The 27,869-nt window shown below is 29.4% G+C and overlaps 1 protein-coding gene across 3 annotated transcripts in view; it reads left to right on the top strand.

The window, feature by feature from the left end:
- LOC142323780 (uncharacterized) overlaps positions 1-27,869 on the top strand; it is an 85,234-nt gene that overhangs the window by 5,089 nt on the left and 52,276 nt on the right. For all 3 annotated transcript variants that reach the window (XM_075363980.1, XM_075363983.1, XM_075363981.1), the window contains exon 2: positions 2,931-3,404. In XM_075363980.1, coding sequence (XP_075220095.1) covers positions 2,931-3,404 — 474 coding nt within the window. The remainder of the gene's footprint in view (positions 1-2,930; positions 3,405-27,869) is intronic.

The following is a 27,869-nucleotide window of genomic DNA, read 5'->3' as shown; positions in this document are numbered from 1 at the left end:
GTGAACACTGAATTCCTTAAAAATATAAATATATTTTCTGATTTTACTTTCTATTTTCATTATAATTTTTTTTTTTATAGATTACTAATGTAACAAACTGTAATTTTAATTATATAACCACAATTATTATAAGCAGTTTGACAAAGACGTGACGACTATAAACTATTGTTCAATTAAGTAAATATCTCACAATTTAAGCTTATTAAACAAAGTGAAATGAATTAACTGTTTTCTTTTTCACTGAGCAAAAAATAAATAAAATTTTTGAATTAATTAGTTATCAAGTGTAAATTACAGTTACCAAGTTCATCATCCATGTGCAATATGAGCCCCCCGCACCCAGTACATATGAATCAATATTTTATTTCTTTGTTTTATAATTAATTCACCATATAAATTCAAATCTTGAACTGTGGAAATTTGAAATGGAAATTTTATAGCGTATTAAAAATGCCATGACTGACCAGGATTCAACTCCTTGAACTTTGGAGAAAGGCTGAGATGCCACCACTCCGCAACAGAGATCAAGCAAACTTAAACACATTAATAAAATACTTCTTTTTTTACTTAAAACACTTTTTTATCTAACTAAAAAAAAATAATAATAAAAATGAATTAAAAATAAGTAAGATGTAATCACAGACAGGCAAAAACCAAATTAATAATCCTTTGAATTGTGGGAGCTAAGTAAGTGAACAAGTTTTAAATCTGTTAAAAATTAAAAAGCATGTCTGCCAAAAAAAGTTTAAAAAAAATTGGATGTCCTACTGGAGCAATCATTGCAGGACAGTGTAATGTAGAAGTGTGGAGTCCCAAAATTTTGGGTTATTACCATTAGATCAATGAAGACTTTATGCCAATATGAGTTGGTTAAAATGCCCACGTACTATAAACTTCCTGTTGCCTACATCTTGGAAATGACATTGTTCATTTCGTTTGCTATATTGATTTTGCTGCATTATTTGAACAAAGTAAATTTTTGAAATTTATTTAAACATACATATATATCCTATGACACTCTCGGTAATGTAAGCATTCCAATGCAGGGTCATACATCTAGATCAGTTAAGCTGTTACAGTGGAACATATACACACCCTAAATATATTACACTCCTTTTTGGGTAGTCATGTAAAAGGATGGATTACACAGTTGATGTTGTTTTACATTATGTATGACACACTGAGTTTTTTACCAACTCTCCCCATTACATACTACTTTCTTATTGTTTATCCATAGACCAAGTACAATTTCATTCTTACCAGACTGCATGACAATCTAAAATATTAAATTATTAGACAGTATTAAAAACTAAAGATGTTTGATAAGTGCATGCAAAAATAAAGAAGACACAATTTTCAGGAAAATCTTTTTTATTTCTCTACATAATTTCCTTCCATGTTTATACAGTTAGTCCAACTATGCTCAAGTATTCCATCCTTATAGTATGATTTATTAGAGTCTCCAAAATATATAGATGATTTGGAAATAACTTCATCATTTTGGAGAAATCTCTTTCAAGCACCATTCACTTCTTCATTACTAGAAATAGATAACATTTCAAAGGTGCTAATTCTGGTGAGTAGAACAAGTGCAGAAGAATTTTATGCATAATTCAAATAACTTTAGGATATAATCACAAAAGAGTGAGCTGGGGGATTGTCTTGATAAGAAAAAAATAATCTTTTTCATCAAATGTGGTAATTTTTTATTTATTTTTTCATTTAGATGATGCAGCAAAAATACATAATTTTCCCCAGTTATCATTTTATCCTTATCCAGAAATTCAATGAATATTATGCCACAAACATCCTAAAAGACAATGGTCATTACGTTTCCTGCTGATAAAACAGTTTTCACTTTCTATGGAATTAATTCCCTTACTGTAACCCATTGTTTTGATGTTTTGACTATTACATGGATTGAAGTCAGTAATGAATTATACAAGTTTTATAAACTATCATAATATGAAGAAAAAATTCCTCATGATTACATTAAAACAGCCAAAACTATTCTTAAAATGTTTACACTTTCATGCTTTAGATCATTTATGAGCAAATGCAGCACCCATCTTACAAACAGTTTTTTCATATTTAAATACTCGTGTAAAATAGATCCAATCATTTATTAGACATGCCCATGCATGAGATTGTCTTAACAATGCACTTTCCTTCCGTCTCCATACCATGGATTTTTTTCAATATTCTTTACAGTTGTAATTTCAACTGGCGGTCTGGAACATTCAGCAGTATTTGTGGTAACATGATCACTCTGAAAATAACAAAAACTACTTCTAAACTGTTCTGATCAACAGAGCTAATTCACCACACAATTTATCCTGCTTGATTTTAATTTCCTATAAATTTTGGCTTTCAAAATCTATGTTTGATCACCACACGAAATCCTCTTTCATCCATTTTTCATAAATTACAATACATAATTGATTCAAAATTACTACCAACAGATTTATGAATTTATCTGACTGAAACTTCATGTATGTTCCTAGCAGAAATATAGGAAACTGAGAATGACCTCAACAATCTACTACGAGCACCATCTCTTGACTTTGCATGGTATAATGCAACATCCCTCCAAATAGTATGACTGCACTATAATTTTTTTTTTATTGGATGCACAGAAGGTTAATTTTAATTACTTGTTTCTACTGTCTGCAGTTACTTTAATCACTATTTCAAATTCAATAAGATTCAATTTGAAATGTGTGGTTTAATGTAAATTGACCAAATTAAATGAATTAATAATTAAATTAAATTAATTTGACCAAAATGTTAAAATTAAATTAAATTTGACCTCAAATTTCCAAGTTTATTACACCTATCCTTGAATATTTTTACTATTTTATAATATATATATATGTGTGTGTGTGTGTGTGTGTAGCATCTTAATGTTGTTTAATTCTTTATGCTTGTAGTACTTTACAGACAATAAAAATGACTTTTGGTACATATTTATTGGGATTAAATAATTTTATTGGTTATAATCAAAATGAAATTGGGGATAAAAGTAATAATGTTAATGAAAAAAATGGCAATAACCTAATTAATCCAAGTGAAAAGAATATAAATAGTGCTGAAAGTGAGAATAACAACAATGTTGCGTCTATATCATCCCCTTCAAATTCTTATTACATTAATAATAATAACAGTTTAATATCGCTTTCAATAATTGGTGTATTAATAATAATGTCAGCATTACCCAGTGTAATTAGTGCACAGAAAAGTTTTTTAACATCACAAAGAAAAGAAAGTAGTCCTTATAAAGGATTCAGTGGATTGCGTGTAAGATCGGACTCATTAAGAATGGTTTACGCATTTGACCAAACAGTGGCTGTGGTTGAAATTGGACCAAACAGAGAATTATATAATTGTGAACTCATTGAAATATAGTAAGTATATTTTATTTATTTTTTTAATCTCTAAATCATCGTGTATGTGTATATATATGTCATTCCATTAAAATTCTTATTACATTAATAATGACAGTAAAATATTACTGTCAATTATTATTATTATTCACTGTGTACATGGATGTGCTGAGTACAAAATATTTAAAGTAAGCATTCAAACAATTATAATAGGAAAGTATGTATAACATTTACAGGTATAATTACAAATTTCAGTATAGCTATAAACTGACATCTACTGTAGCTTTTTCAGTCATTAGATTCCAGGTGGAGTAGCACGATAAAAATCTTATGGATTTCTGTTATATGCTCACTGTGGACAGCACTTAATGTTCAACAGTTTGGAGTGGCTTACCCAAACTCACAACTAGCTGTAGGAGACATACTTCATTTGCTTATAAAGTAATTACATCTACTATGTCCAGTTCTTACACGATTAAGTCTGCACTACAATTATCTTGGTAAACTAAAGCCTGGCACTTGTGCATGGACTGCCTCTATTTACTGGCAGCCATAGTTTTCATCCTACAAGATCTGCCATTGTTGTTTCACATTAAAATCCTCCTCTATAAGCTTTCGGGCCAGTTCCCATGCAGGATTTTGAGATTTCAAGCACTGATTAGTTTATCTACTGACAGCCATGTTGAATGGTATCACTGCAATGGTAATTTTTTTTCCAAAGTAGTATAAGGGCATTCTGGTGGCTCAGATGGGGTGGAGGTATATTAGCTAGTACTGGGAGCCATTTAATTGGGGTAGAGGAGACGGTATCAGTAATTCTTCTCATGGTTCTATTTAACTCCTCACCAGAATGGCAGCTATTCAAACATACAGGTGCACAATACTCGCTTCCAATAATATAAGGTTATAATGATTTACCATTTAATGATAACCGTTAATTAAAATAATAATTATTAACCATAATGATGTTTTTCCTTCCTTTTTGTTTCTTTTTAGTAGGTAATATTTATTTTCTTTTTTCATAATTAACCTGACTGATTTAGTGCATAACTACATTGCATTCTATTCTGTACATTACGTACTTTTTATGGAAAGTAAAATTAATGAACTTGTAATCTTATTTCAATAGTTAAAGAATTATCGTCAGTAGACTAGTTATAAAGGAATTTTAAAAAAAAATAAAACAATGTTATAAACAATAAAAAAGAATTATTAAGAGAATACTAACGGAGTTTAATTTTGCATGTGGGGTTTTACAGATCTTGAAGTCTCATGAAAAATTCTGGAAGGATGTATATGTTTATGTTGATCTGTTTTTTGCTGGGTATCTCCGTAATGGATGGAAAAATCTGAATGAAATTTCGCATGATGAGTTTTGTATATGAAGCATTGATACCCGATATTGAAACATTGATACATTAATTTTGGTTATAATTGGTCGAAGAGGGAGGGAGATAGGAGACCCATAAGATTATCTATGAATTAATGTACAGAGTGATTCAAAGAAACAAGAAATTTAAAAAATTAAATAACGTACATTTTTTTTAGAAAATGAATTTTATTTCATGTAATTGTACAAATGTTACCATTTTAGGATACATACATTTTAGTTTATTTTTTAAAGATGACATCTTGCAGGTGACCTCCTCTTCTACGTAAACACTCACGAAGTCTCTTCGTTAAATTGTTCATGGTTTGACGTAACATCTCAACTGGAATTTCCGCAATTGCTTCTCGGATCTTTGCCTTCAGTTCTTCGTTGTAGCAGGTCTACTGTGGAACACTTTGCTTTTAAGGTGACCCCACCAAAAGTAATCGCAAGCTGAGAGATCAGGCGATCTGGGAAGCCATCTAATGTCACCATTTCGTGAAATGACACGTTGTCCAAACAATCGGCGTACAGCTGCCATCGATATTCGTGCAGTATGTGACGTTGCTCCGTCTTGTTGAAACCAGGCTGTGTTAAGAATCGGTGGAAATCTCTTTTGTTGTTCCACAACAAAGGTTTCGAGTATGGCTACGTAACGAGCCGACGTCACTGTAATCGCAAGACCGTTGTCATCCTCAAAAAAATAAGGGCCTATAACACCGTAAGATGACATAGCACACCATACGGTCACTTTCTGACTGTGCAACGGACGCTGGTGTAGCTGCGTAGGATTTTCTTGAGCCCAGTATCTGAAATTTTGCTTGTTAACAAATCCACTGAGGTGGAAATGCGCTTCGTCTGACATCCACAGTTCGTGAACAAACTCTTCGTTATTGTTTATCTTCTGAAGCATTACATTACAGAATTGTGCTCGCACAACTGCATCGTTCGGTTTCAGTTCCAGGACGATCTGCAACTTGTATGGATGAAATTGCAAGTCCTTCACTAACATTCTTCGAACACTTGAACTATGCAATTGTAAATATGCTGAGAGACGACGGATTGACCGATGTGGACTTCGTGTGACAGCATCTTGTAAAGCTTGAACATTCTGTGGTGTACGGACGGTTCGCTCACGGCCTGGAGGTTTCTTTTTCATTGCCGAACCAGTTTCCTCAAAATGAGATATCCATGTTTTAATTGCATGTGCTGATGGAACACGGTCGTGCCGTCCCAGATTCAAATGACGGCAAAATTCTCTACGCGCTCCCTCCACACTGTCATTGTTTTTGTAAAACGCTTTGATCGCAAATGCACGTTGCGCACCACTCCAAGGATCCATGACAACTAAATGGCAGGTTAGGATAGAGAGGCTGGCGCCATTTATCAAGTGGTACCAATCGCCCACGGCTGCCAACACAACTTTCAAAATTTCCCGTTTCTTTGAATCACTCTGTACAATAGAACACTCAGCAAATTTGTCCATAGCACAGTGACTTTAAATAAAAGTCTATTAAAATTAATAACTTTTTTTAAACTGTATATTTCATTTTGTTATAAAAGAAATCAATTCAACCATCCCACGAAAACTTGTCATCTAATACAAAACCCTGAAATTTCGCTTTGTGAGCAACAGAAATATTATCATTATTATTGATTAGAATCTATCCACATGATCAGGATTGTTACATTTAACAGAGAAGTATAATGCAATGGTTTTGTTTCCATATTTCCGAGTTTCTGTTTAAATTAGTATTATTAAAAAAAATTCATTAACAAAGTAATATAGTTTTTGTAAAAGAAAATTTTTTTATTGTATTTCTAATAAATTGATGGGAAGATTTTTCAAATGGTTTGGCAATCTATTAAAAATGGCAAAAGAAGCACAGTAAGATCTTTTCACATAAGCCAAAGTACTGTGTTGAGAAAATAAATCCTTTGTATGGCGGTAATAATCCGTCCAGTGAATGATTTTTTTACTGCTATTGCAGAATTTTCAATTGCTTTTAAATAATTATCTTCAAATAAGTATAAGCCCACCAGGTTGGTCTAGTGGTTAAAATCATCATCACAAATCAGTTGTTTAACTGCTGATTTTTGAAATCAACGGTTCTGAGATTCTAATTCTAGTAAAAGTCGGTTGCTTTTATGCGGATTTGAATACTAGGCAGTAGATTGGTTACTTTAAGGTTTTGGGTTTCATCAACCACACATCTCAGGAATGTATGGCTTGAGTCTGTACGAGACTACACTTCATTTACATGTCTTACATATCATTGTCATCTCACTGGGTCAAGTTGGTGTTGCTTATTGTTCGCTATTGAACATATTGCAATGTACATGTTGGAAAATAAAATATATATGTATATATATATATATAATAAATGCATTTATAAAGTTGGGTGTCACCCATCCCTAGTATGTGAAATGAGACCAACCCTTCACTTATTATAGGACACTAAATAGAATTTTCATTGATGCCACATCTTTTTGTTTAAGATCTGTATTTTAGGCAAAACTCACTTCCACCAACAGGCATTTTTAAAAAAAACTATTAGTAAATGTGTTAGGTACAATGCATACATAAATAATTTTTAAAATAATTCCCAAAAATTAACCCCACCTTTTAAAATTCAAATGTGTTTTTTATTCTTTTGTTCTTTCTCCCTTTGGTTTAAATATTTTTCAAAAATTTTTTGAAAGCTTATATACTTCAAACAAAGAGGTTTAAATAAAAGTTTACAATTTTTTTTTTTTAATTGTAGACTTCAGACCTTAAATCAAGAAAAGTTATTTTTGAGAATTTTCTTTTACTTATTTTAGCCTTTATTGAAGGGGGTGTTAGATTTAGAAAAAAAATACATAAGAAAACTTGTTATAAATATTCTAGGAACATTTTTCTTAAAATTTATTCCCCATCTTTAAAAAATATTTTTTCTGTTTTTTTTAATGTTTTTTTCTTCATGGGTTATTCCATTTTACGTAATTCAACAAATGATCAGTGGATCACTATTTTTGGTTTTGATGATATTTGGTTATGATAACTATTCACCTTGTAGTAGCCAAAATAAATTTTTTTATATTTAAAAAAAAAAATTTCTCTTGAGAATAGATTATTTTTTAACTTGCCAACAGGTAAAAACAAACATTTTTGTCACTTTTTCCATGAACTGTAGCATTCTTATTTTACATCATACAAAGGTCAAAAAGGACCTTTCACTTTAAAGGTCCTCTTTTGTTACTTTAAGTAACAAACTATCTAGAATATAAGATATCTCGTTATAGACATATCAAAATATTTTGTATAGTAGACCTACATTATTATGTGAAAAAATTCATGCTGTGAATTTTTTGGATACATTGTTCACGGTTAGAAGGAACGCTGTTTACAGCGGTATTGACAGTTTTATCACTCATTAACCCCTTTGAGTAACAAAATAGATTTTATACAGTTTTAAAGTACATAAAAAGTACTTACTGCTGTAAAATTTTCATTTTTTTGCCACCTGTCCTACATGTGTTTTTTGGGCCCCAAAAAAGAAACATTTTCAAAATCTTATAATTTGGCAGCCATTTTTTTTAATGAAGGACACTCGGTAACAGGCCAATTTTTTTATAAGTACTACTAGTACCTAAGAGTTAAAAGGTAAAAAACAGGCCTGTTACCCTAAGCCTTTTATTATTTATTTTGGCCCAAAAATTTGAAAAAACAACAATTTGTAAATGTAACTTCAGTAAACTTTACAGATTTGGTTATGTAACAAAATGAATTTTGAGTACACTAACATGAAGTTCCATCTTTATTCTTTCCAAAATGCCCTTTTTGACCTCTGTATGATGTAAAATAAGAATGCTACAGCTCATGGAAAAAGTGACGAAAATGGCTGTTTTTACCCTTGGCAAGTTAAAAAATAGTCTATTACTCAAGAAAAAAGTTTTTTAGAAATATAAAAAAAATATTTTTTGGCCACTACAAGGTGAATAGTTATCATCACCAAAATCAAAAACAGTGATGCACTGATCATTTGTTGAATTAAAATGGAATACCCCTTATCACCTAAAAGATTATTAAAGTTAAAGTAGCTTTGACACCTATCTTATATTCTGGACTCAAAATGAGAAGAAATTTTTTTCCATTACTTTCATAAAGTTATACTTTACTTTTTTAATGTTTTTAAATAAATCTTTTTTAAATAAAACTGAGACCCATAACATTTTTCAAATCCTAGTAAAGGCAGTTACTTTTAACGAATTTGAATACTAGATCGTGGATACCGGTTTTCTTTGGTGGTTGGGTTTCAATCAATTAACACCTCAGGAATGGTTGACCTGAGACTGTACAAGACATTTACATTCACATTCATACAAATCATTTACATTCATACAAATCAACCTCATTCATCCTCTTAAGTAATACCTTACAGTGGTTCCGGAGGCTAAACATTAAAAGAAAGAAGACCCATAATTTTTGAATTGCAGAAACCTTTCGGCGAAGCCAGAAAGTATAAGGAATTGTATGAAATAATTGGCGAAGCCGGTAAAGTCATGCAGTGTTTTTCCAACTTTTTTGTTTTCCCCTTAACGTTCTTATACTTTCAAATAGGATATTTGATTTTTATGAAAAATAATGAATAAAATTATTATTATTCTCGTTTGAATTTGGCTAAGTTCCATTGAAAGATTTCGAAGAAACATATTTCTTCTTTTGAAGTACAAAACTAGACTCAGAAAAAATTAAGCCAATGTTTAATACTATATAAAAAACAAATTTTGTGTTTTAATTTTTATGAAAAATGATACTTAGGCATTTACTCGTTAGAATATATCTTCGAATAAAAATTAATTAGGAAAACAGCCGATAAATTTGCAAAAGAAGTTTACATGTAATACGTTTCTATAGATTTTAACAGATTCCATTATACGGATTTTTTAAAATTTATTAATTTCGAACGTACCTTAGGAACAAAATAAATAAATAAACTGGAACAACTTTGGTAAAGAAAATTATTTGGAAATTTTACAGTGGTAATAACAGCAGTTTAAATAATCTTGTGAGTAAACAATCACTCAGAAGAAGTAATTAAGATATTAGTCGGGTAGTTCATCTGATAATAAAATAGTAAATTACCTAACCTGAAAACTGTAAAATAAATAACCAGAAAGAGAGTGTGTATGGAAATTATTAACAAATAAAATCAGGGATTATTCAACTTTTATCATTTTGTACACAAGATAAATTTTTGATAATTTTGTTCAAATAATGAGAACAGACGAAATGATGAAATTTATAATTATTCACATAACAAATATTTTTATCTACCTACATCGTTTGTACTAGCCAATGAATACCCAATGAATACCCAAATATAAATATATAGTCTAATTTTGGCAATTATTATATAAAAGTACCATAAATTTGTTAGTTACCTTAATAAATAATAATATTTACTAATTTAACATAACATGATTAATATCATGTTAAAAAAAACTAATTATAAAATCATTATTTTTCATCCTGAATAAGAGAAAAAATTGAATTTTCTTTCAAATCTAGTAGTTCCACAACATATATTAGTATATTATAGATATTATACAACATATATAGATATTCAGTAAGAATACAAATGCTGAATTGGCGAATCTATAGTTACATAAAACCATGTTTCCTGTAAATTATTGAAATTAAAAACAAGAATGAATGCAGTATCATCGCGTGCTTTTGAAATTTAATTAGCTGACAACGACACACATCAATGCCGATTAAAATCAAAATAAAGGATTTTTCGGTTAAGGGTCAAAAAATGTTTTTTTTTTTCTTCAGAAATTACTTAATTATATCATCTTGAACTTCCATGCACTTAACAAACAAGAAAAACAAAAAACTGCTCTTTAACCCTTACATACTTAAACCCTTAGATATTTATCGCTGTGAAAACCAATAAGCGGTCTCCACCACTTATTAAATATCTCTTAGGATTTGTTGAAACAAATCGCTATCTTGGCGCTGATGCCACATAAACTCAACGGGATACGACTCAAACAGTGTTCTAGTGGTGCCGCAGTCAATTTTATTTCGTTATCTGGCTTATCTCCACTTATACGCCATTTGAATATGCGCTCCTGTTTGCGGTTTAACGAAATTTTCTGAATGATTGACCGTTTGGTGTTTGTAGTTATCTGGTGTAGGTTTCGAAAGTCACGGTACACGCGCCACTCCTCTCAAATATTACTGATCCGGGCAAAATATAATTCGCTACGGAAGGCAGTTACATTTCTGAAATTTCTGTTCTCCTCAGCAACCAGTTAATTTTTTTGATTTCACGGCAGAAACCGCCAAAGATCTATTGCTGAAGTAGGACGCGGCGACATCAAACAAAGAACGTTTATAACGTACAAATGATTCGTACAATGATGATGATTAACGTACAAATGATGTTGGTATATGATTCATTACCTAGATACGACCAAGAAACTAGACAAGACGTGACGTCTTGTCTAGTTTATACAATTTTTAAAAACACTGAAATGAAAACATTAATTATTACATTTAATGTTTAAAAGAAAAAAGACAAACAAAACGGAAGAATATAATAAAAAGTAATTTCTTAACATTTAACGGAAAAGAACCAAAATTAATTATTTTTTTCAGGTAATTATAATAAAATTTAATTTAATTATAAAAATGTTGTGTCCAGCAGTTAAATATAAACATAAAATATTCAGAATTAGTCGAATATCATGTACAAGACCAAATTCTAACAAGTAATTATGCACAGGTGAAGGATATCAAAAAAACATTTTATTAGATACAAGGAACTTGAAAAATCTATGAAAATTTCATGTAATAAAAAGATCCTGAATCAGAAACGATCTAGTGTTTTGGTACTTTATAAAATGGATTTTGGTACTGATTTAATGGAATATAACCAAACTTCTTTGAACGTCTTAGTTATACTATACTTCCTCAATATTGGTCAATTGTCCATAAAACCATATCGATCGATTTGTAATTTGACATACTACTTGTAATGCAGTTAATGTAAAAAATTCTCAAATTTTTTTTTCAAAATAATTTTTTCCAAAAATCTTGAATCTCGATAAAAACTTTTTCCCATTTTCAAGTGGAATTAATTCCCTGAATTTTTTATAAGTTGGAACAAAAACAATCAATCATATTTTAGAATTATTTGTACGTTAAATTTATTTTGCATGATGATCGTTTTTATTTACCTGGTGTTTTTAAAGAATGGTACATCCTTTATAACTAATTATTTTCAGTTGTCTCAGTCTCACGCTCACTATTTGGTCTTATTATAGCATTTCATCCTTGATTGCATCCTTTAGCTTCAGTTCCCTTACTCCTTTCTTCTTCGCTCCTTCACACATTCCTTAAAAGGCTTTCCTAATAATATCTTCCCTCTCATAACGTGTCCGACCAAGTTTTTTCTTCTCTAAACTATAAACAGAAGCTATCTAAACTCTATCTTCAACAATCCTGTCACACGTCTCCTCGTTTCGAAGTTAGTCCACCCATTTCAGGCTCAAACTTTAAAATGCCTACTCTTCACACCCATGAAATAAAATACTCAATATGTAGTAGCATTTTAGCAGTATTTTTTTCATTTCTAAATCCGTAATCTACTTAATAATAGATTTTCCTCCTTATTTTCATTGTATTTTACTTATTATACTTACTGTACCTCTTATAATTGTTGCTTTGATCTTATTTTTCTCCCCTAATTCTTTATTAACATACTTCCAGATATTTCTACTATTCGGTTTATTCAATGGATGGCTAATGAGAGTGAATAGTTAGGCATATTTGGTTTTGTTATACTCGAAACTTGAAGTTGCTGTGTTTATTACTCATGAAGAGACATACGAGTATATCCGTATTATAAACAAGTTGTTTTTAATAATAATAGTATGTATGTATAATAGTATTATAATACATGTATAATGTATAAATAGTGTTGTATGTATAATAATAGAAAATAAAATAGATAAATTTAATATTATACAAATGCTATATAATTTCTACATAAAAATGTTATTATAGTTTTTACTTAGTAAATCAACCAACGGTGAATGTTGTAAATGTGACTAATAATAAAGGTCAAGTGCTACAGATTTAAATAAATATTAATGTTTTATTTTAAGTACATGTAAAACAAATAATACTAACTTTGTATAGTAACATGTACAAATACATTAATATTTATCTCATTGTGTTTTTTTTTTTATTATCAAGAATTTTACATTATTACTCATTTTACGATTTAAATTATAAATTACATTTAAAATACTGGTTTTTATTTGTTTTATAACCCTTTTAAATTTTATTTGATTAAATCTTTAAAAGGAGGTATGAATTTCTATTATGATTATATTATACATTTAAAAAATTGGACTGAAAACCTATTTCCAGTCCGTCTGGGCGTTCTACTGGACAGATCGGGCTGATTTTTTTTTTTTATTCTGATCGGAATAACCCACAGATATGTTATCCAGCGTCATCGAACGCTAAACTTGAGTATCCTCTTAAAATTTCTCAAAAAATCCTCATTTTTTCCTTAATTGAGGAATTTTCCAAGGTTATTACTAACAGTAAAATCACTTTGAAGATCCGTCGATGTTTGATGAATATATCTGCGGGCCATTCCGGCAGAATAAAAAAAACCCGATCCTCCAATAGAATGTCTGGACGAACTGGAAATAGTTTTGAACGCGCATTTTACCTGGTAGAAAAGAAAAGAGAAAAATAATGGAGTTGGGGGTGAGAGGTGTTGTAAAAGGAATAAATTTTTAGACGATTTTTAAAAAATAAAACATTGTAATAATAACGCTGCTGAACACCAAAGATCACTAGTTAATATTTAATTTTAACTCGCATGAATTATAACTAACCATTGTAAGGTGAAACATCATTTTACTTGAATTCTAAAATTAATTTCGATTGTTAAACATTATCATCATCAGTGGGTGCTGATATCATAACAATTGACTGATAACATATGTCATTATGAGCAATCTGAATTAGAGGTTTCATTGGTTTAGATATTTTTATGATTAAATTTACATTTGATATTTGTATTAAGACAATACTTGTTTATATTTTTCATCACATTTACATTTTTCTTTATTATAAATCGGCTGGTAAAAATATCAATTAATTTTATACTACTGTTTGTTAGTTCATACTTGTATTGAATAGTTTTTTGTCATTCATTTATTTATAAAATTTATTTACAATTTTTCACTTAACTGGCATTTGACCTATGCTACAAGAAGGAAAGTGTGGTAATCAGTCAATAAATGGGATATAGATTTTCTTTTGCATTTCTGGACGTTTCATAACCCGGGAATTCCAAAAGGTAAAAAACGTGGGGAGTTCTTACGTAGTAATGTATATACGTAATGTTCGCACATACGTATGTACGTCTGTTGACCTGTTTGAAGCTTAGTAACTTTTGACTGGAAAAAACAATTTTGATGAAATTTTGTACAGATACCTTTGGGGCTATTTGTTGCTAAATTTTTTGTGTTAATATCTCCAGTGTGTGAGAAGACCATTTTGGGGTTCAGTTTTTCAAAATTTTTCAAACATAGCCTCACTTTATTTTAAGCTTAGTACATGCGTGCACGCTTATCTTACCATTTAAAAAAAAGTTTTCCGCAAAATTCCTCCTTCCTCAAAGATCGAATAAAGCTATCCTTTTATTTAGTCCATATTTTTAACCGATTTTTTTTTGTCTTCATAGTCATAATAGTAGTGCAGATGACCTAAAAAAAAGTATTTTGGGGGTAATACTGGAAATGACGGAGCCGATCAAACTTTAAAAATATAGATTTTTGGGACTTTTTAAAACTTTTTGGTTTTCAAAACAGTGGTAGTTATGTAGAGTATATTATATAAATAAAAATGGTTTTCATTAAAATACGGTTATTTTTTTTATAACTTATGGGAGACTATAATAATATTATATTGTAACTTGTACGTGTTGTTTTAAATAGAAACAGTTTTTCATTATCTATATACAGTACTATTTTTATCTACAGATGATTTATCCAGCAATTCAAAATATTACTACAAAAAAAAGATGTCATAAAATACAATACTCTTTAATTTAAGTCTTATTGCTCATTTAATTATGAAGTTATCTACTAATAGACAAATATGGGCCTGAAACCTTTTGAAAGATAAATAAATACAAAGATAAAAGAATCAATTGAATCAGTTCAACGGTTTGTTAGTTTTATGGAAATAATGGTACGAATTAAAAAACGAGTTAGCGCATTAAAATTCTGACCAATTGGAAATACCTGATTTTTTATTGTTACCAGTAATTACACAACCTACAGAAGGAAATGGGTTTTCCTTTTTTAGAATTGAGTACTTTCGATTCAAGAAATATAATAAATAGTAAAAAAAATTGTTCATAATCGTAGATTAAACATGTAGATCAATCTAAAAAAAGAACCTTGCGGCTATGGAAAATCCTCACATATTAATTGACCTGAACTGTAATCTAGTCCGGTTATTGTATATTTTTCTGATAAATTTGTGCTTCGTAGTAATATATTTTATCCTCAATATTTTTTCTATTATTTTATTACACAACTTCATATTTCATTACTAAAATTTATCTACAAAAAGTAAAGAAAAACAAAGAGAAATACGAAAATAACGTACGAAGTAAAAACTTCATTTTCCTATTTCTTTATTTCATTTTAAATCGTTTATTTTATTTTTTCTATTTTGCGAAAAATTTCGGTTTTCAGATTTCAACGGAGATATCCATTTCGACCATCCCTAAATCTATTTTGACTAGTTTCGGCGTGACGTCTATACGTATGTACCTCGCACAACTCAAAAAGATTAGACGTAGGTAATTGAAATTTTATATTTAGGACTGTTATAACATTTAGTTGTGCACCTCCCCTTTCGATTTCAATCGACCGGACCAAAAGTGTCCAAAAACACCCAAAATCCCAAAAACTTTGAACTTTGGACTTTTTCTTAACTGCAGTAGTAAGCCCTGATTGAGAGCTTCTTAACGATATCATAAGTGGTACTTATTTTCATTGATTTCAGAGTTATAACCAAATAAAACTTTAATTAATGAAATATTTGAATCTTACAAGGGGAAGGCACATTGGTTCAAATCCGACTTAATCTCATTTTTTTACCTTTTTTTAAAATTTAAATGTATTGATTTATTAATAATTATTAACCTCTGATTGTTAAAAATGTTTTACAATAAATAATAATTTAATAATAACAATAATATATACTCTTTTTCATATATATATATATATATATATGAAAAAATATCAGAAGTTATTAATGAAATGTACTTTTCATTTAAAAAAAAATGTGTATAGGCGTACAAGGAAGTCATGTGGTGAGCACATAAGATGTTTAAATTAAAAAAACAAATAAAGCTCTTTTTAATTTTTAAAAATCATTTTAAAAAAATATTGGGTTTTTTTTATAAACTAAATAAGAAAAAGCGTGTGGTATAACAATTAAAAAATTTAATTTTTGTATAGTAAAAGTAATCATTATTTATAAGGATAAGGATACAATTTTACTTAAAAAATATTTATTTTAACAACTTGACTGCCATGCCGATTTTTGAGCCCTTTATAACCGGTCTTGAGATTACATTTGAAATCTCATGTACAGTTAATTGAAAAGAGACGAGAAACCCACTTGGCGTTCGTCGATTTGGATAAGGCCTTTGACCGTGCGACAGTACAAAATTACGGGAAGCATTGAAGAAAATAGGAATACTACAACAACTTACCTTCGTTATTCAGAGTTTGCGTGAGGGAATGAGTGAAGACTATTGATGGAAGAAGATATATTAATGAGAATAGAGGAATTAGACAAGGCTGTGCAGTTTGTCGCCCATATTTTTAATCTGTATATTAGCTCTTTAAATGGAGAATAGAAAAGACAAGCATCTTTGGTTGTGCAAGATAGTAATAATTGTTTTATACATTCTCTTTTGTTTTCTGATGATTTGGTGATGTTCGGTGAACCAGAAGACGAACTCCAGTTGCTTATCTACAAATTTACTAAGATAACTGGAAAATACAACTGTAAATTTTCTACCAAGAAAACCAAAGTCGTGGCTTTTTTGGCGACGAACCTGTTTGATCTAAAATAATCATAAACGGTCAGATTTTGGAATAAGTGACACATTTTACTTATAGGATATGACATTTCTTATTTAAAAAAAAATAATGATATCGATAATAATAATCTTAGACGAACAAGTTTATGGAACAGCTAAAATAAACTTAAAAAATAACGCTCGCATTGCTACCATTATGATGTTTTATAAAACATTAGAATTGCCTACTCTTCTTTATGGGAACTAAACCTGGACGATGTCAAAAAGAGAAAAACACTTTCCGACAGCTGAAATGAAATTTTTAAGGAGATTGAAGGGAATGACTAGGTTGGACAGATATACGAATGACAGAATTAGAGACGAGCTCCAGATGATGGCTGTCAATAAAACAATTAAACAGTACAGAGATAATGGCTGGTTCATGTCCAGAGAATGGAACATAGTAAAATATGCATTACACTACAATCCAAGAGGAAGGCAAAAAATTGGAAGACCGAGGTTACGATTGACGAATAGGTCTACAACCTAATCTTTGGCGGCAGATGATGATGGTAATGATGTTGTACAGTTAATTTGTTGGACACCGGAGATTAGGTATGGAATCTTATTTTGCGTGTTTTTCTATGTATATATTCGTCACATTTTAATTTAGAAATTGATATACTTATCGTACTGTTACGTTAGCGTTTAATGGAGTTAATAATTTCATAACTTTTAGGAATTATGTGTCAAATTTTAATGCTTAAATTTGAGTTTTTATTATTTATTAATAAAATACTAAAAAGAGTCATTGTATTGGATGTTACCAAACAATATTCTACAAAATTTGGAGGAAAGAATGTTTAGTAACATTTCAAGAGTGCATACTAAGCGCTCAGTATGTTAATTCTTCTAGTGTAAATTTTTTTTTTATGTAGAACATAAATTAAATTAAATATTTAAAAGAATAAAAACATAAATAAATAAATATATGTATATTATATTATATTTAACGCCTTACCAGTCTTTGACGGAATATTCCGACGTGGCCGATGTGCATGATTAGAGCCTTTGTCGGAATATTCCGAAGTCAACTTTTTGTCTGGTTTTAATTCGCTCTCTGTCATAATATTCCGTCGTTTTACTTTCTTTTTTTTGTAGTACTCTGCAATGATAGATAACGCTAGTTGTTAGTTTTAATACTGTGTAAACTGAGGGATTTTCATGTGTATTTGATAGTAACAAGCTGACCCGGCTGTATAATTGTTAATAGTTGTTTATTTTTTCTTTCTCTGTTTAGCCTCCGAAACCACCGTCAGGATTACTTCAGAGGATGAATGAGGATGATATGTATGAGTGTAAATGAAGTGTAGTTTTGTACACTTAATTAATAGTGTAAACAACTATTAATAGTTTGTTTAATTTTGCAAAAATGGCTATTTTTTGTAAATACTTTTACTTTAGTTAATAAATAAAAATATAATTATTTGTAACTTTTTACTACTATTATTTGTTGAAGTCTGTTTTTATTTTTATGTTTTATAAATTATTTTATAAAACCTCCTCCTTTTGTACAGTGCGGTCAGCGACTAAGGGTATCGAGCCGTTCGGTTTTTTGGTATTTTTCCTAAGATTATCTTCGGATTTGGTTAAAGTTTATATGGGACCATTCCGAAAGTATACGCTTTTGATTAAATAAACAGTTATATCAAATTTGGTTTACTAAAGTCGGAGATATTAGGTAACATATCTTAAAAAATTGTTTTTTTTCCCTAAGATTATCGTCGGATTTGGTTAAAATTTATATGGGACCATCCGAAAGTATAATCTTTCGATTAAAAAACGATTATCAAAATCGGTTTACTAACGTCGGAGATATTGCGAAACATTCCTTAAAAAATTGTTTTTTGGTATTTTTCCTAAGATTATCATCGGATTTGGTTAAAATTTTGTATGGGACCATTCCGAAAGTATACTCTTTTGATTAAATAAACAGTTATCAAAATCGGTTTATTAACGTCGGAGATATTACGAAACATACCTTAAAAAATCGCTTTTTGGTATTTTTCCTAAGATTATCATCGGATTTGGTTAAAATTTATATAGAAACATTCAGAAAATATACTCCTTATACTAAAAAAAAATATTATCAAAATCGATTTTTCTAATGTCAGAAATATTGCGCAACATATATTAAAAAAAGTTGTCGAATTGATAACCTCTTTTTTTGAATCGGTTTAAAATAGATCTCTTTCAGTTTTATTTATTAGTTCGTAGTAATTATTGCATTATCTATCTCAATGTAGGTTATATTTTTCACATATCTTATTTTTTTTTTATATTTTTGATATTCAGTAGTTTTTTTAATTTATAAAAAAATTATATTTTGATAAAAAAAATTTCTGTAAATAATAATTAATAGTTGATTGCATATAAACTTACTTCGTTTATATGCAAATGATTTATTTATTTTAAATTGAGCAGTTACATATTTCATCTAGTAAGAATGAGAACAAACATAAATAAAAATCAATCCCGTAGCAACCAACCAGGAAGAATCTCACAGCAAAGAGTAAATTTTAACGAATTTAAAGTAAGAAACCTTGTTAAGTTTAATTGACCAAAAAAATACTAACATCTGAATTTTATATTCTATTCTATATGATATATTACTATTGAATAGAATTAATACAGTAAGAAAAAATATGCGCCTCTGAGATTCCATAAAATCCCATTTAGGATCTCTCATCCTAGGGCCATAAAGATTAATTATATTACTTCTTTAAAGTAGTAAAAATAAGTACGTAAAATATTGAATTAGTATTTGATTAAAACGCATAATGGCCAGTTGGGAAAATTAGATTTTTTTATGTGGCCTGTTATTAACACTGTTCAGGCTCATATGAGATCTCATATGGCAGTCAAATTGTTAAAACAAAATAATGCTACTTGAAGCTCTATAGAGAAAAATATTTTTAATGAGCACGTAATAATGACATAAAGCTGTTATTGCGGACTGCTGCTCATAAGGCAATCTTCCGACAATAATTTTTTCGATTGAATTAAAACACGTCGGTCGTATTAGTATTTTATTTACAAATATTTATTCGTACGCAATCCCAGCTGTACAATTATACAATATACTATAGAAGGCTATCTATGCTTAGTGAGTCAGATTTACCACATCAAAGATTTTTGGAGATCTTGACGTTTCATAACCCCACTTAATTAAAAAAAGAAAAAAACTTTAGTATTGAAAAATTCAGAAAGAATGATCTTGATATCTTTGATATCTCCGAAGTAAAAGGACTAATTTTTGATGAAATTTGACTTTAAGATTTCTCAATATGGAACATTACATTTTATTTACCTTTGGTCGCAATTTTTCAAGAGGACAAGGAGATACGGACCTTATGGATCTCGTGTCTCAAAAATTTACTCAAACGTTTAAAGTTTTTCACATAATTTAATTACGTAGTCGAAGGTTCTGAGGTTCAAACGCTGGTAAAAGTTAGTTACTTTTACACGGATTTGAACACTAGACAAAGTACACCGGTTGGGATGTACTTTGTCTACCATCAAAGTACTTTGATGGTTGGGGTTCAATTAAACTCATATCTCAGAAATGGTCTGCCTGAGTCTGTACAAAATTCTTCCTCATTTACATGTCATACATATCATCCTCATCTTATTGGTTCGTTGGGGGGGGGGGGGGCTTATTATTTTTTAGTTGAACAGATTGCAAAGTGCGCATTAGGAAAATAAAATAAAAAGTTTAATTTATCTTAGGTAGCTAAGACACTTTCTGATTCTGTTTGGTCTTATTCGAAACCCCAAAAATGGGTGAAAGCAAAAGAACGTTTTTTTATTTTTATCTTTTCTGGATTCAGTCATATTTTTATACAAATTAGATGATTCCATTACATTATTAAGTCACTTTGATTAAATATATCGTGCAATTTCACTGAGAAGTAGAAGGATAATAAACTTAATTTTCAGATTAATCTTCAGACTAGATTAAACGATTTTGTATGGAATGCTTTACCATGACTTTTGAATATGGATTGTTGACGCCATTTAATTTTGATTGCAATTGATCAAGGGAAAGAGGTGATATATGATGGGTTTCATATCTCAAAATAAATAAATTTTATTTAAAGAATAGAACAAATTTTTTACATAATTCTTTACTTGCATATTTATATACTTTAATGTTCCACTTAATTTTCCTTCTAAGCATTAACTTGTTGTGGGAGAAGCCCTCAATATAAAAATTTTAAAACACTTTCATTTACTGTCATCAGTTGAGTTTTAAATATAAACTTGAAAAGGATGACAAATACTATTCGCTATCTCCTATTTTTTTCTTTTATATTTTACAACAGCCATGAGTGGCAAGAGTTAATCGTGAATTAAGATACGAATACTGATTTGATACAAATACGGATTTTTGTAAATCATTATAACCATTCTGATTCTATAGGGACATAATAAAGTTGTCAATAAAGTTGTAATACTTTCCTGACATTGGTTAATTAATTATTCTTGTATAGTGGAAAAATAATTATACATGAAAAAAGTTACCCAAGATTTCTTTTTTGGGATTAAAGTAATTTACGATTTATCATTATATATTTAAATAAACCAAAAAAAAAAGTTTAAAAGATTTTAAAAAATAGCAATTTTAACATTTTTTTTCTTCTCCCCCACCTCCAAAATCACCTTCCAAGAAAATGGTTTTTTCTACGTTTACTATGTTAAATGGAAGAAATCTTTAAAAAATCCTCTAAAAATTGTATTACCAATAAAAATTTACCTAAGATTTCGTTTGGGGGGGTGAATTATTTTAAAAAAAATTTATTGTAATATTAGTGCTAAAAATGCACTAACAATAAAAAAAGTTGTTATATTTTAATAATATTAAAAGATTAAATAACCCAAAAAAGTTTTAAAAAGTTTCAAAAATCTATATTATTAAAATTTGATCGGCTCCGCCATCCCCAATATTACCCTCAAACTACTTTTTTTTAGGTCACTTGTACTACTACCATTCCTAGGAAGACATAAAAAAAAGATCTGATGTAGAAAATACATGACTTACTTTTCTTCTTTTTTTAACTTCCGAGACCACCGTTAGGTATTGCTTCAGAGGAAGAGATGAATGATTTGTAGCATTTTTGAGAATGCCATGCCTGACCGGGATTCGAACCCGGTAAGGGTTCGAATGCTTTCCTTCATGACTTCCTTGTTCGCCTATTAAATTACATTTACACATTTTTTTCAAATGAAAAGTACCTAAAATTTTATTTCATTAAAAAATTCTGATATTTCTTCATACTTTTCTTTTATTGTTGAATTATTATTCGTCGTAAAATTTTTTTACCATGGAAGGTTAATAATTATTAATAAATCAATATATTTACATTAAAAAAAAAGGAGATGAAGTCTGATTCGAACCGATGTGCCTTCCACTAAGATCCAAATATTTCACTAATTAAAATTTTATTTGGCTATAACTCTAGAACCAATGAAAATAAGTACCACTTATGAGATATCGTTGAAAAGCTCTCAATGAGCGCTTATTACTGCAATAAAGAAAAAGTCCAAAATCAAAATATTTTGGGCTTTTTTGGACACTTTTGGTTCAGTCGATTGCAATCTATAGGGAAGGTGCACAACTAGATGTTATAATAGTCCTAAATTCAAAATTTCAACATCCTACGGCTAATCGGTTTTGAGTTATGCGAGATACGTACGTTCATACAGACGTAACGCCAAAACTAGTCAAAATGGATTCACGGGTGGTTAAAATGAATATTTCCGTTGAAATCTGGAAACCTAAATTTTTCGCTATCACAATATTTCCTTTAATTCGTACAAGAAAGTAAAAATCGGCTAAAAAATATGCAGTAAATAAAAGGATAGCTTTTATCCATTTTTGGTGAAGGGCGAATATTGAGGCAATTTTTTTTTTAAATGGTAGATACGCATGTACTGAGCTTAATATAAACTGAGGTTATGTTTGCAAATTTTTAGAAAATTAACCTCCAAAACACCCCCCCCCCCCTATCTGGAGATATTGATCCTAAACTAAGAAATTGCTTCATATATACGAGTCTGTAAAAAATTTCATCAAAATCGGTTTATTCAGTCCAATGTTATTAAACTTCAAACAGGTGAACACACTTACAAATGTAAAAGTACGTACGAACATTACTCCCCATTTTTTTTTTTTTTTTTTGGGGTCCTTCGGTTATGAAAGGTTGAGAAATGAAAAATATCATACCCCACTTTTGACTAGTTACCATACTTTTCTTCTTTCAGCCTAGCTCCAGAACTATGATTCCAGGAAAGTAAAATTAACGTATCAGTTAAATACATTACCCATTTTCTGAGGTAGCGAAATATTAAGGTGCGTAAAAAACAAGCATGGACTGTAATTTTTATGCTCGTTATTATAAACATTATTTCATATCAATAAAAATAACCAAGAAATATTTTTAGTCAAATTTGTATAAATAAATATCTTTTAATTTAAATAATCAAGGTTAACTGATACGAGTGTTTTCAGATAGTCTAGGTAACTGTTGTTTAACATGAGGGATAGACGTACAATACTATGGTAAACTATACAAAATGTTTTCAATAGATCTTTACCGGAAATTACATAATGAATAAATTATTTTGAATAAAAAATAAACCTATTTCAAAAGTCATTATAATCTGATTTTAAAATAATAATTATTTTACATATGTATTTGCATATGTGGTCATTATAAGGTATTAACTGCAGTTAATTTTATGGAAATAATGAAAAATAAAATTTAAAATTGACTTCATTATTTTTTTTTCATATTAAGCGTAATATGAAAAAAATACATGGCAAAATAAAATGAAAAATATTTGTTTTCTAAAATACCGCGAAGTAATATTTTTTAACATTATTGAGAACTACAGATTATGCGGGTTCGATTATTGCTATAGGTCGTCACAAATTAAGACAGCCAACTTGCAAAGGAAAGGTCGACCGTCTGGCTCGTCTCCTATGTCAATCTAAATTATATAGTTATCATGTAATTTCCTCTTGAAGAATGTGATTTAGCAAACAACCACTCCAAACATCACAACACAAAAAATAACTCTGTAAAACTCAAAACACTATCAGTTTTAAGCCTTACTTTTTTATCCAGAAAATAGAGTGAATAGATTTTACGCTTAAAAGTATCTTAAAACTCAAAAATAATACTAATAGTAGTAATATAAATGTTCGAGTAAATCGGCCCAACAGTGAGTATTAAACAAATATTAATTTGATAAACATATGGTTATTCTAGTTAATATAAAAAAAAAAATAATTAGCCAAAATTATAATTATAAATTTTATCATTGGTGTAACCAGTAATTTATCTTGAAATCATCTTAAACAATTTCGGTTTTTTTTTAATGATTTATTATTACATAAGCTCGAAGATTGTGCCGTGGGAATATGAAATGGAATTTTTGTATCGTATGAAAAATACCTAAGCAAGATTCAAACCCGGGACTTTTGTATGATTTTATTATTTTAATCTTTAATTTTATTTGATTCGTTTTGTTTAATCATGAAGATAATTGATTAAGTGAATGGTTAAAAAACATTATTAAATTATGCAATCAACTACAGATTTTAGTTTCATGTTTACGTAGCGTATACACTCATACCTCGGTACTACGAACTTTCCTTTAACAGATTTTGGAAGCAACGGACAAAATCTGGAGCAGCCACTCAATTTAAAAGTCCCTCGCGCTGCGGATGTAGCTGTGGCAACACTGGACACGAGCCGCTGCTTTGAGAACTGATCGCAAGTAGTGTTTGGCATAATCGATTATTTAAATAATCGATCGTTAGTAATCGGATGATTTTTATAATCGAATGATTAATCGAGCCGGGCAAATACATTATACTTGTTCAGGTTTTGGACTACTTAAGTTCTGCCTCTGTAATGGAAGATAGGCTTGTTCAAGTCTAGCTGTTAAGGCATCTACATTCGAGTCTTGTCTTGCGTTGCGTTGAATTCTTTCTGAATTCGCCGGGACTGGGGATCGTTGTGGTTTTCCTTCTGTGCGGATTGGCTTCCCTTCTCCTGACGTCTGGTGACGCAGCATAGCGGCATGTTTCGAGTGATGCCGAAAAGTTGGTATCGGGCATTTCGCTGACAGGGGAGGGGGTTTAGTCGGTCCTGGTTTGATTGACCCGGGTCGGTTTGGCTGGAACCCGATATAACCACATATGGGCGCATTGTGATATAATTTACAATAGATTATTCCGACTATTTTTATAACCGATTATTTCGATTATCTAAATCGATTATGCTGATCTCTAATCGCAAGTTGTCAGGCAGTCACTTTGTTTTTATCAGTGTACGTACGTGGATACGTACGTACACGTACGAAATGTCTGTACTTAGTACGAAATGTCTGTACCAGTCGCCTAAACTAGTAAAAATGGATTCAGGGATGGTCTAAACGGATATTTCCGTTGAAATCTGAAAACCGAAATTTTTCGCGATCTCAATACTTCCTTTACTCCGTACAAGAAAGTAAAAATCAAACTTCTTACATTTGTATGTAGTTTCTGTGGACTTCATAACAATTTACTCACAATCAAATTTTCTACAAATTTTGTTTAAAATTTTTATTTGTTTGTTACTCGTTTATCAAAGTTATTTTACCCCAAACATAAAACAGTGTGTTTTTCGATCCCATTTTTTGTCTTTTATCCCTGGTTTTTCGAAAACTACTAAAACTGCAGTTCTGGGACCTATTTTCTTCAATATTTCAGGTCAGATCCTATATAAAAACACTAAATTTACAACCCTTAATCAAGAATTACAGGGTCCCAAGAATTACAGTCTGGCCGAATTTTATCGAAGGCTCAGAAGTCAGGCAAAATCTTTCTCCAGCTGACACTCGCAAACAAAACCTTTCCGTTCTTTATAACGCATGTTTATTTGAACATTATTTATTTTCATCAGTAAAACATGACTTGAAAGTTACAATCTTCGTGAATCACTCTGTTTGTATGCAAACATTTAATTACATATTATTATATAATTGTTTACTGATAAAAATCCTATAAGTTGAAAAGTTTAAATTATATATGTTAAATTTACTCTAAGATTTTAATTAATACAACATAAAATGTGTCCAAAGAATGTGAAAATGAATTATAACTACTACGAGGCAGGTTATGGAAAACAAGTTTTGCAATGCAATCGCTTAACAGGAATGACTCGTTTTTTTTCTAATATAAAATCTAAGTCATTGTATTATAGAATAACTTAAATTTGAATTAAATATTACGTAAAACAATAGTAAAACTTAGAGAGTCATTATAGAAAAAAAATCTTTAAATTCATAATTAATAAATCTTTACTTTCTAGGCGAATATAGAATGGAATATAATAATAATTATTAGATTATAACCAATAGTTATAATTATACTAGAATAGTTTTAATGAAGGGGAAAATATTATTCATGTCAATGAATTTATTTAATTACAAATATTAAATATAATTATAATTATATATATAATACATTAAAAATAAGAATTTATTTCCTGTTTGTGGCGTTTTTAGCAGAACATGTTTTAAAATTTTTTAAATATATGTACGTACTTGAATTTCATAAAATTAAAGATAACTATTTTTCGACGTTAGCAAAATTAGCATTTTTACTTTCCCGGAGAATATAGCCAGAATAGCTATATTAAAGGTGATCATATCAAAAATTGGGTATCGGTGTTTTGTAAATCTTTACGTTTTAAGATCCAACTACTTCATCTAGAACAAAAAACATTTATGTATATCATTTTGCATACATAAATACACATAAACAATTCAATTTTTTTCCAAAAAATCAACCCCCATCTCTTAAAATAAAAAAATAAGTTTTTCGTTCTTTTGCTCTATCTCCCTTCGGTTTAAATATTTTCAAATTTTTTTTTTTGAAAGTTTATACTTTATATATATATATATATATATATATATATATATATATATATATATATATATATACAGTAGAGGTAAAAAGAAATGTCTGCAATTGTTTTAGACCCGGACTAAAAACCGCAAAGGTTTTTTGGAAAATTTTATTATTCTTATTTTAGCCTTTATTGAGGAGGGAGAGTGTTAGATATAGAGAAACCTTGACTTAAGAAAATTTGTTAAGCTTAACTTATAAAATAATATTTTTAGAAATATCAATTTTTAAATTTATTCCCTCACCTCTTAAAAGATTATATATAATAATCTTCTTTTTTTTTGGTTTTGACTCTGATTTTTTATTTTTATTATTAAAAATGTTTTTTTTTTTGTTATATTTTTCTTCATCACTTAAAGGGCTATTAAAATAGCTTTGGTACCTATATTATATTCCGGACCCAAAATGAGAAGCACCTTTTCTTCATTACTTTTTCATTATTTTTTAAAAAATATTTTTCGTTAGAACTTCGCCGGTAAGAGTCCGCAGACACCGAAGTCAACGAATTACGTTTACAGTTCTAAACTTCTAAAGTGGGAAAAGAAATTAAAACATAAGCATAAAAACATTATATTTCAGTTCAATTAGATTTGTAATAAAAGAATACTTTCAAAAAATACTTCGAATTTTGTTAGACGACGTTTTTTTCTATTTGATGAACTACGGGGCTCGAATATGTCATTTTTTTAAGGTGGCTTTACGAATGACCCTGCTAGATAGCAGTACTTGATAGCACTAGGTAGCGTACAAACCTGGATAATAAACTAGAAATAACAAAATTTAAAAGAAAATATACTACAGCTTGTTTTAATAGTAAATGTTTTTATGTAAATGAAAGTACTGAAGATGAAACAATTTTTTTTTAATTCCCATCACTTCTTTAAAAAAAAAGTATTAGTTTACAAGAGATTATATTAGTTTTATTAAAAAAGGAATAAATAAAAAAGAAATAAATTCGATTAGTAAAATCGAAT

This window comes from Lycorma delicatula, chromosome 4 (assembly GCF_047948215.1).
Source record: "Lycorma delicatula isolate Av1 chromosome 4, ASM4794821v1, whole genome shotgun sequence".
Taxonomy (NCBI): Eukaryota; Metazoa; Arthropoda; class Insecta; order Hemiptera; family Fulgoridae; genus Lycorma; species Lycorma delicatula.
This window is presented reverse-complemented; position numbering and strand designations above follow the sequence as displayed.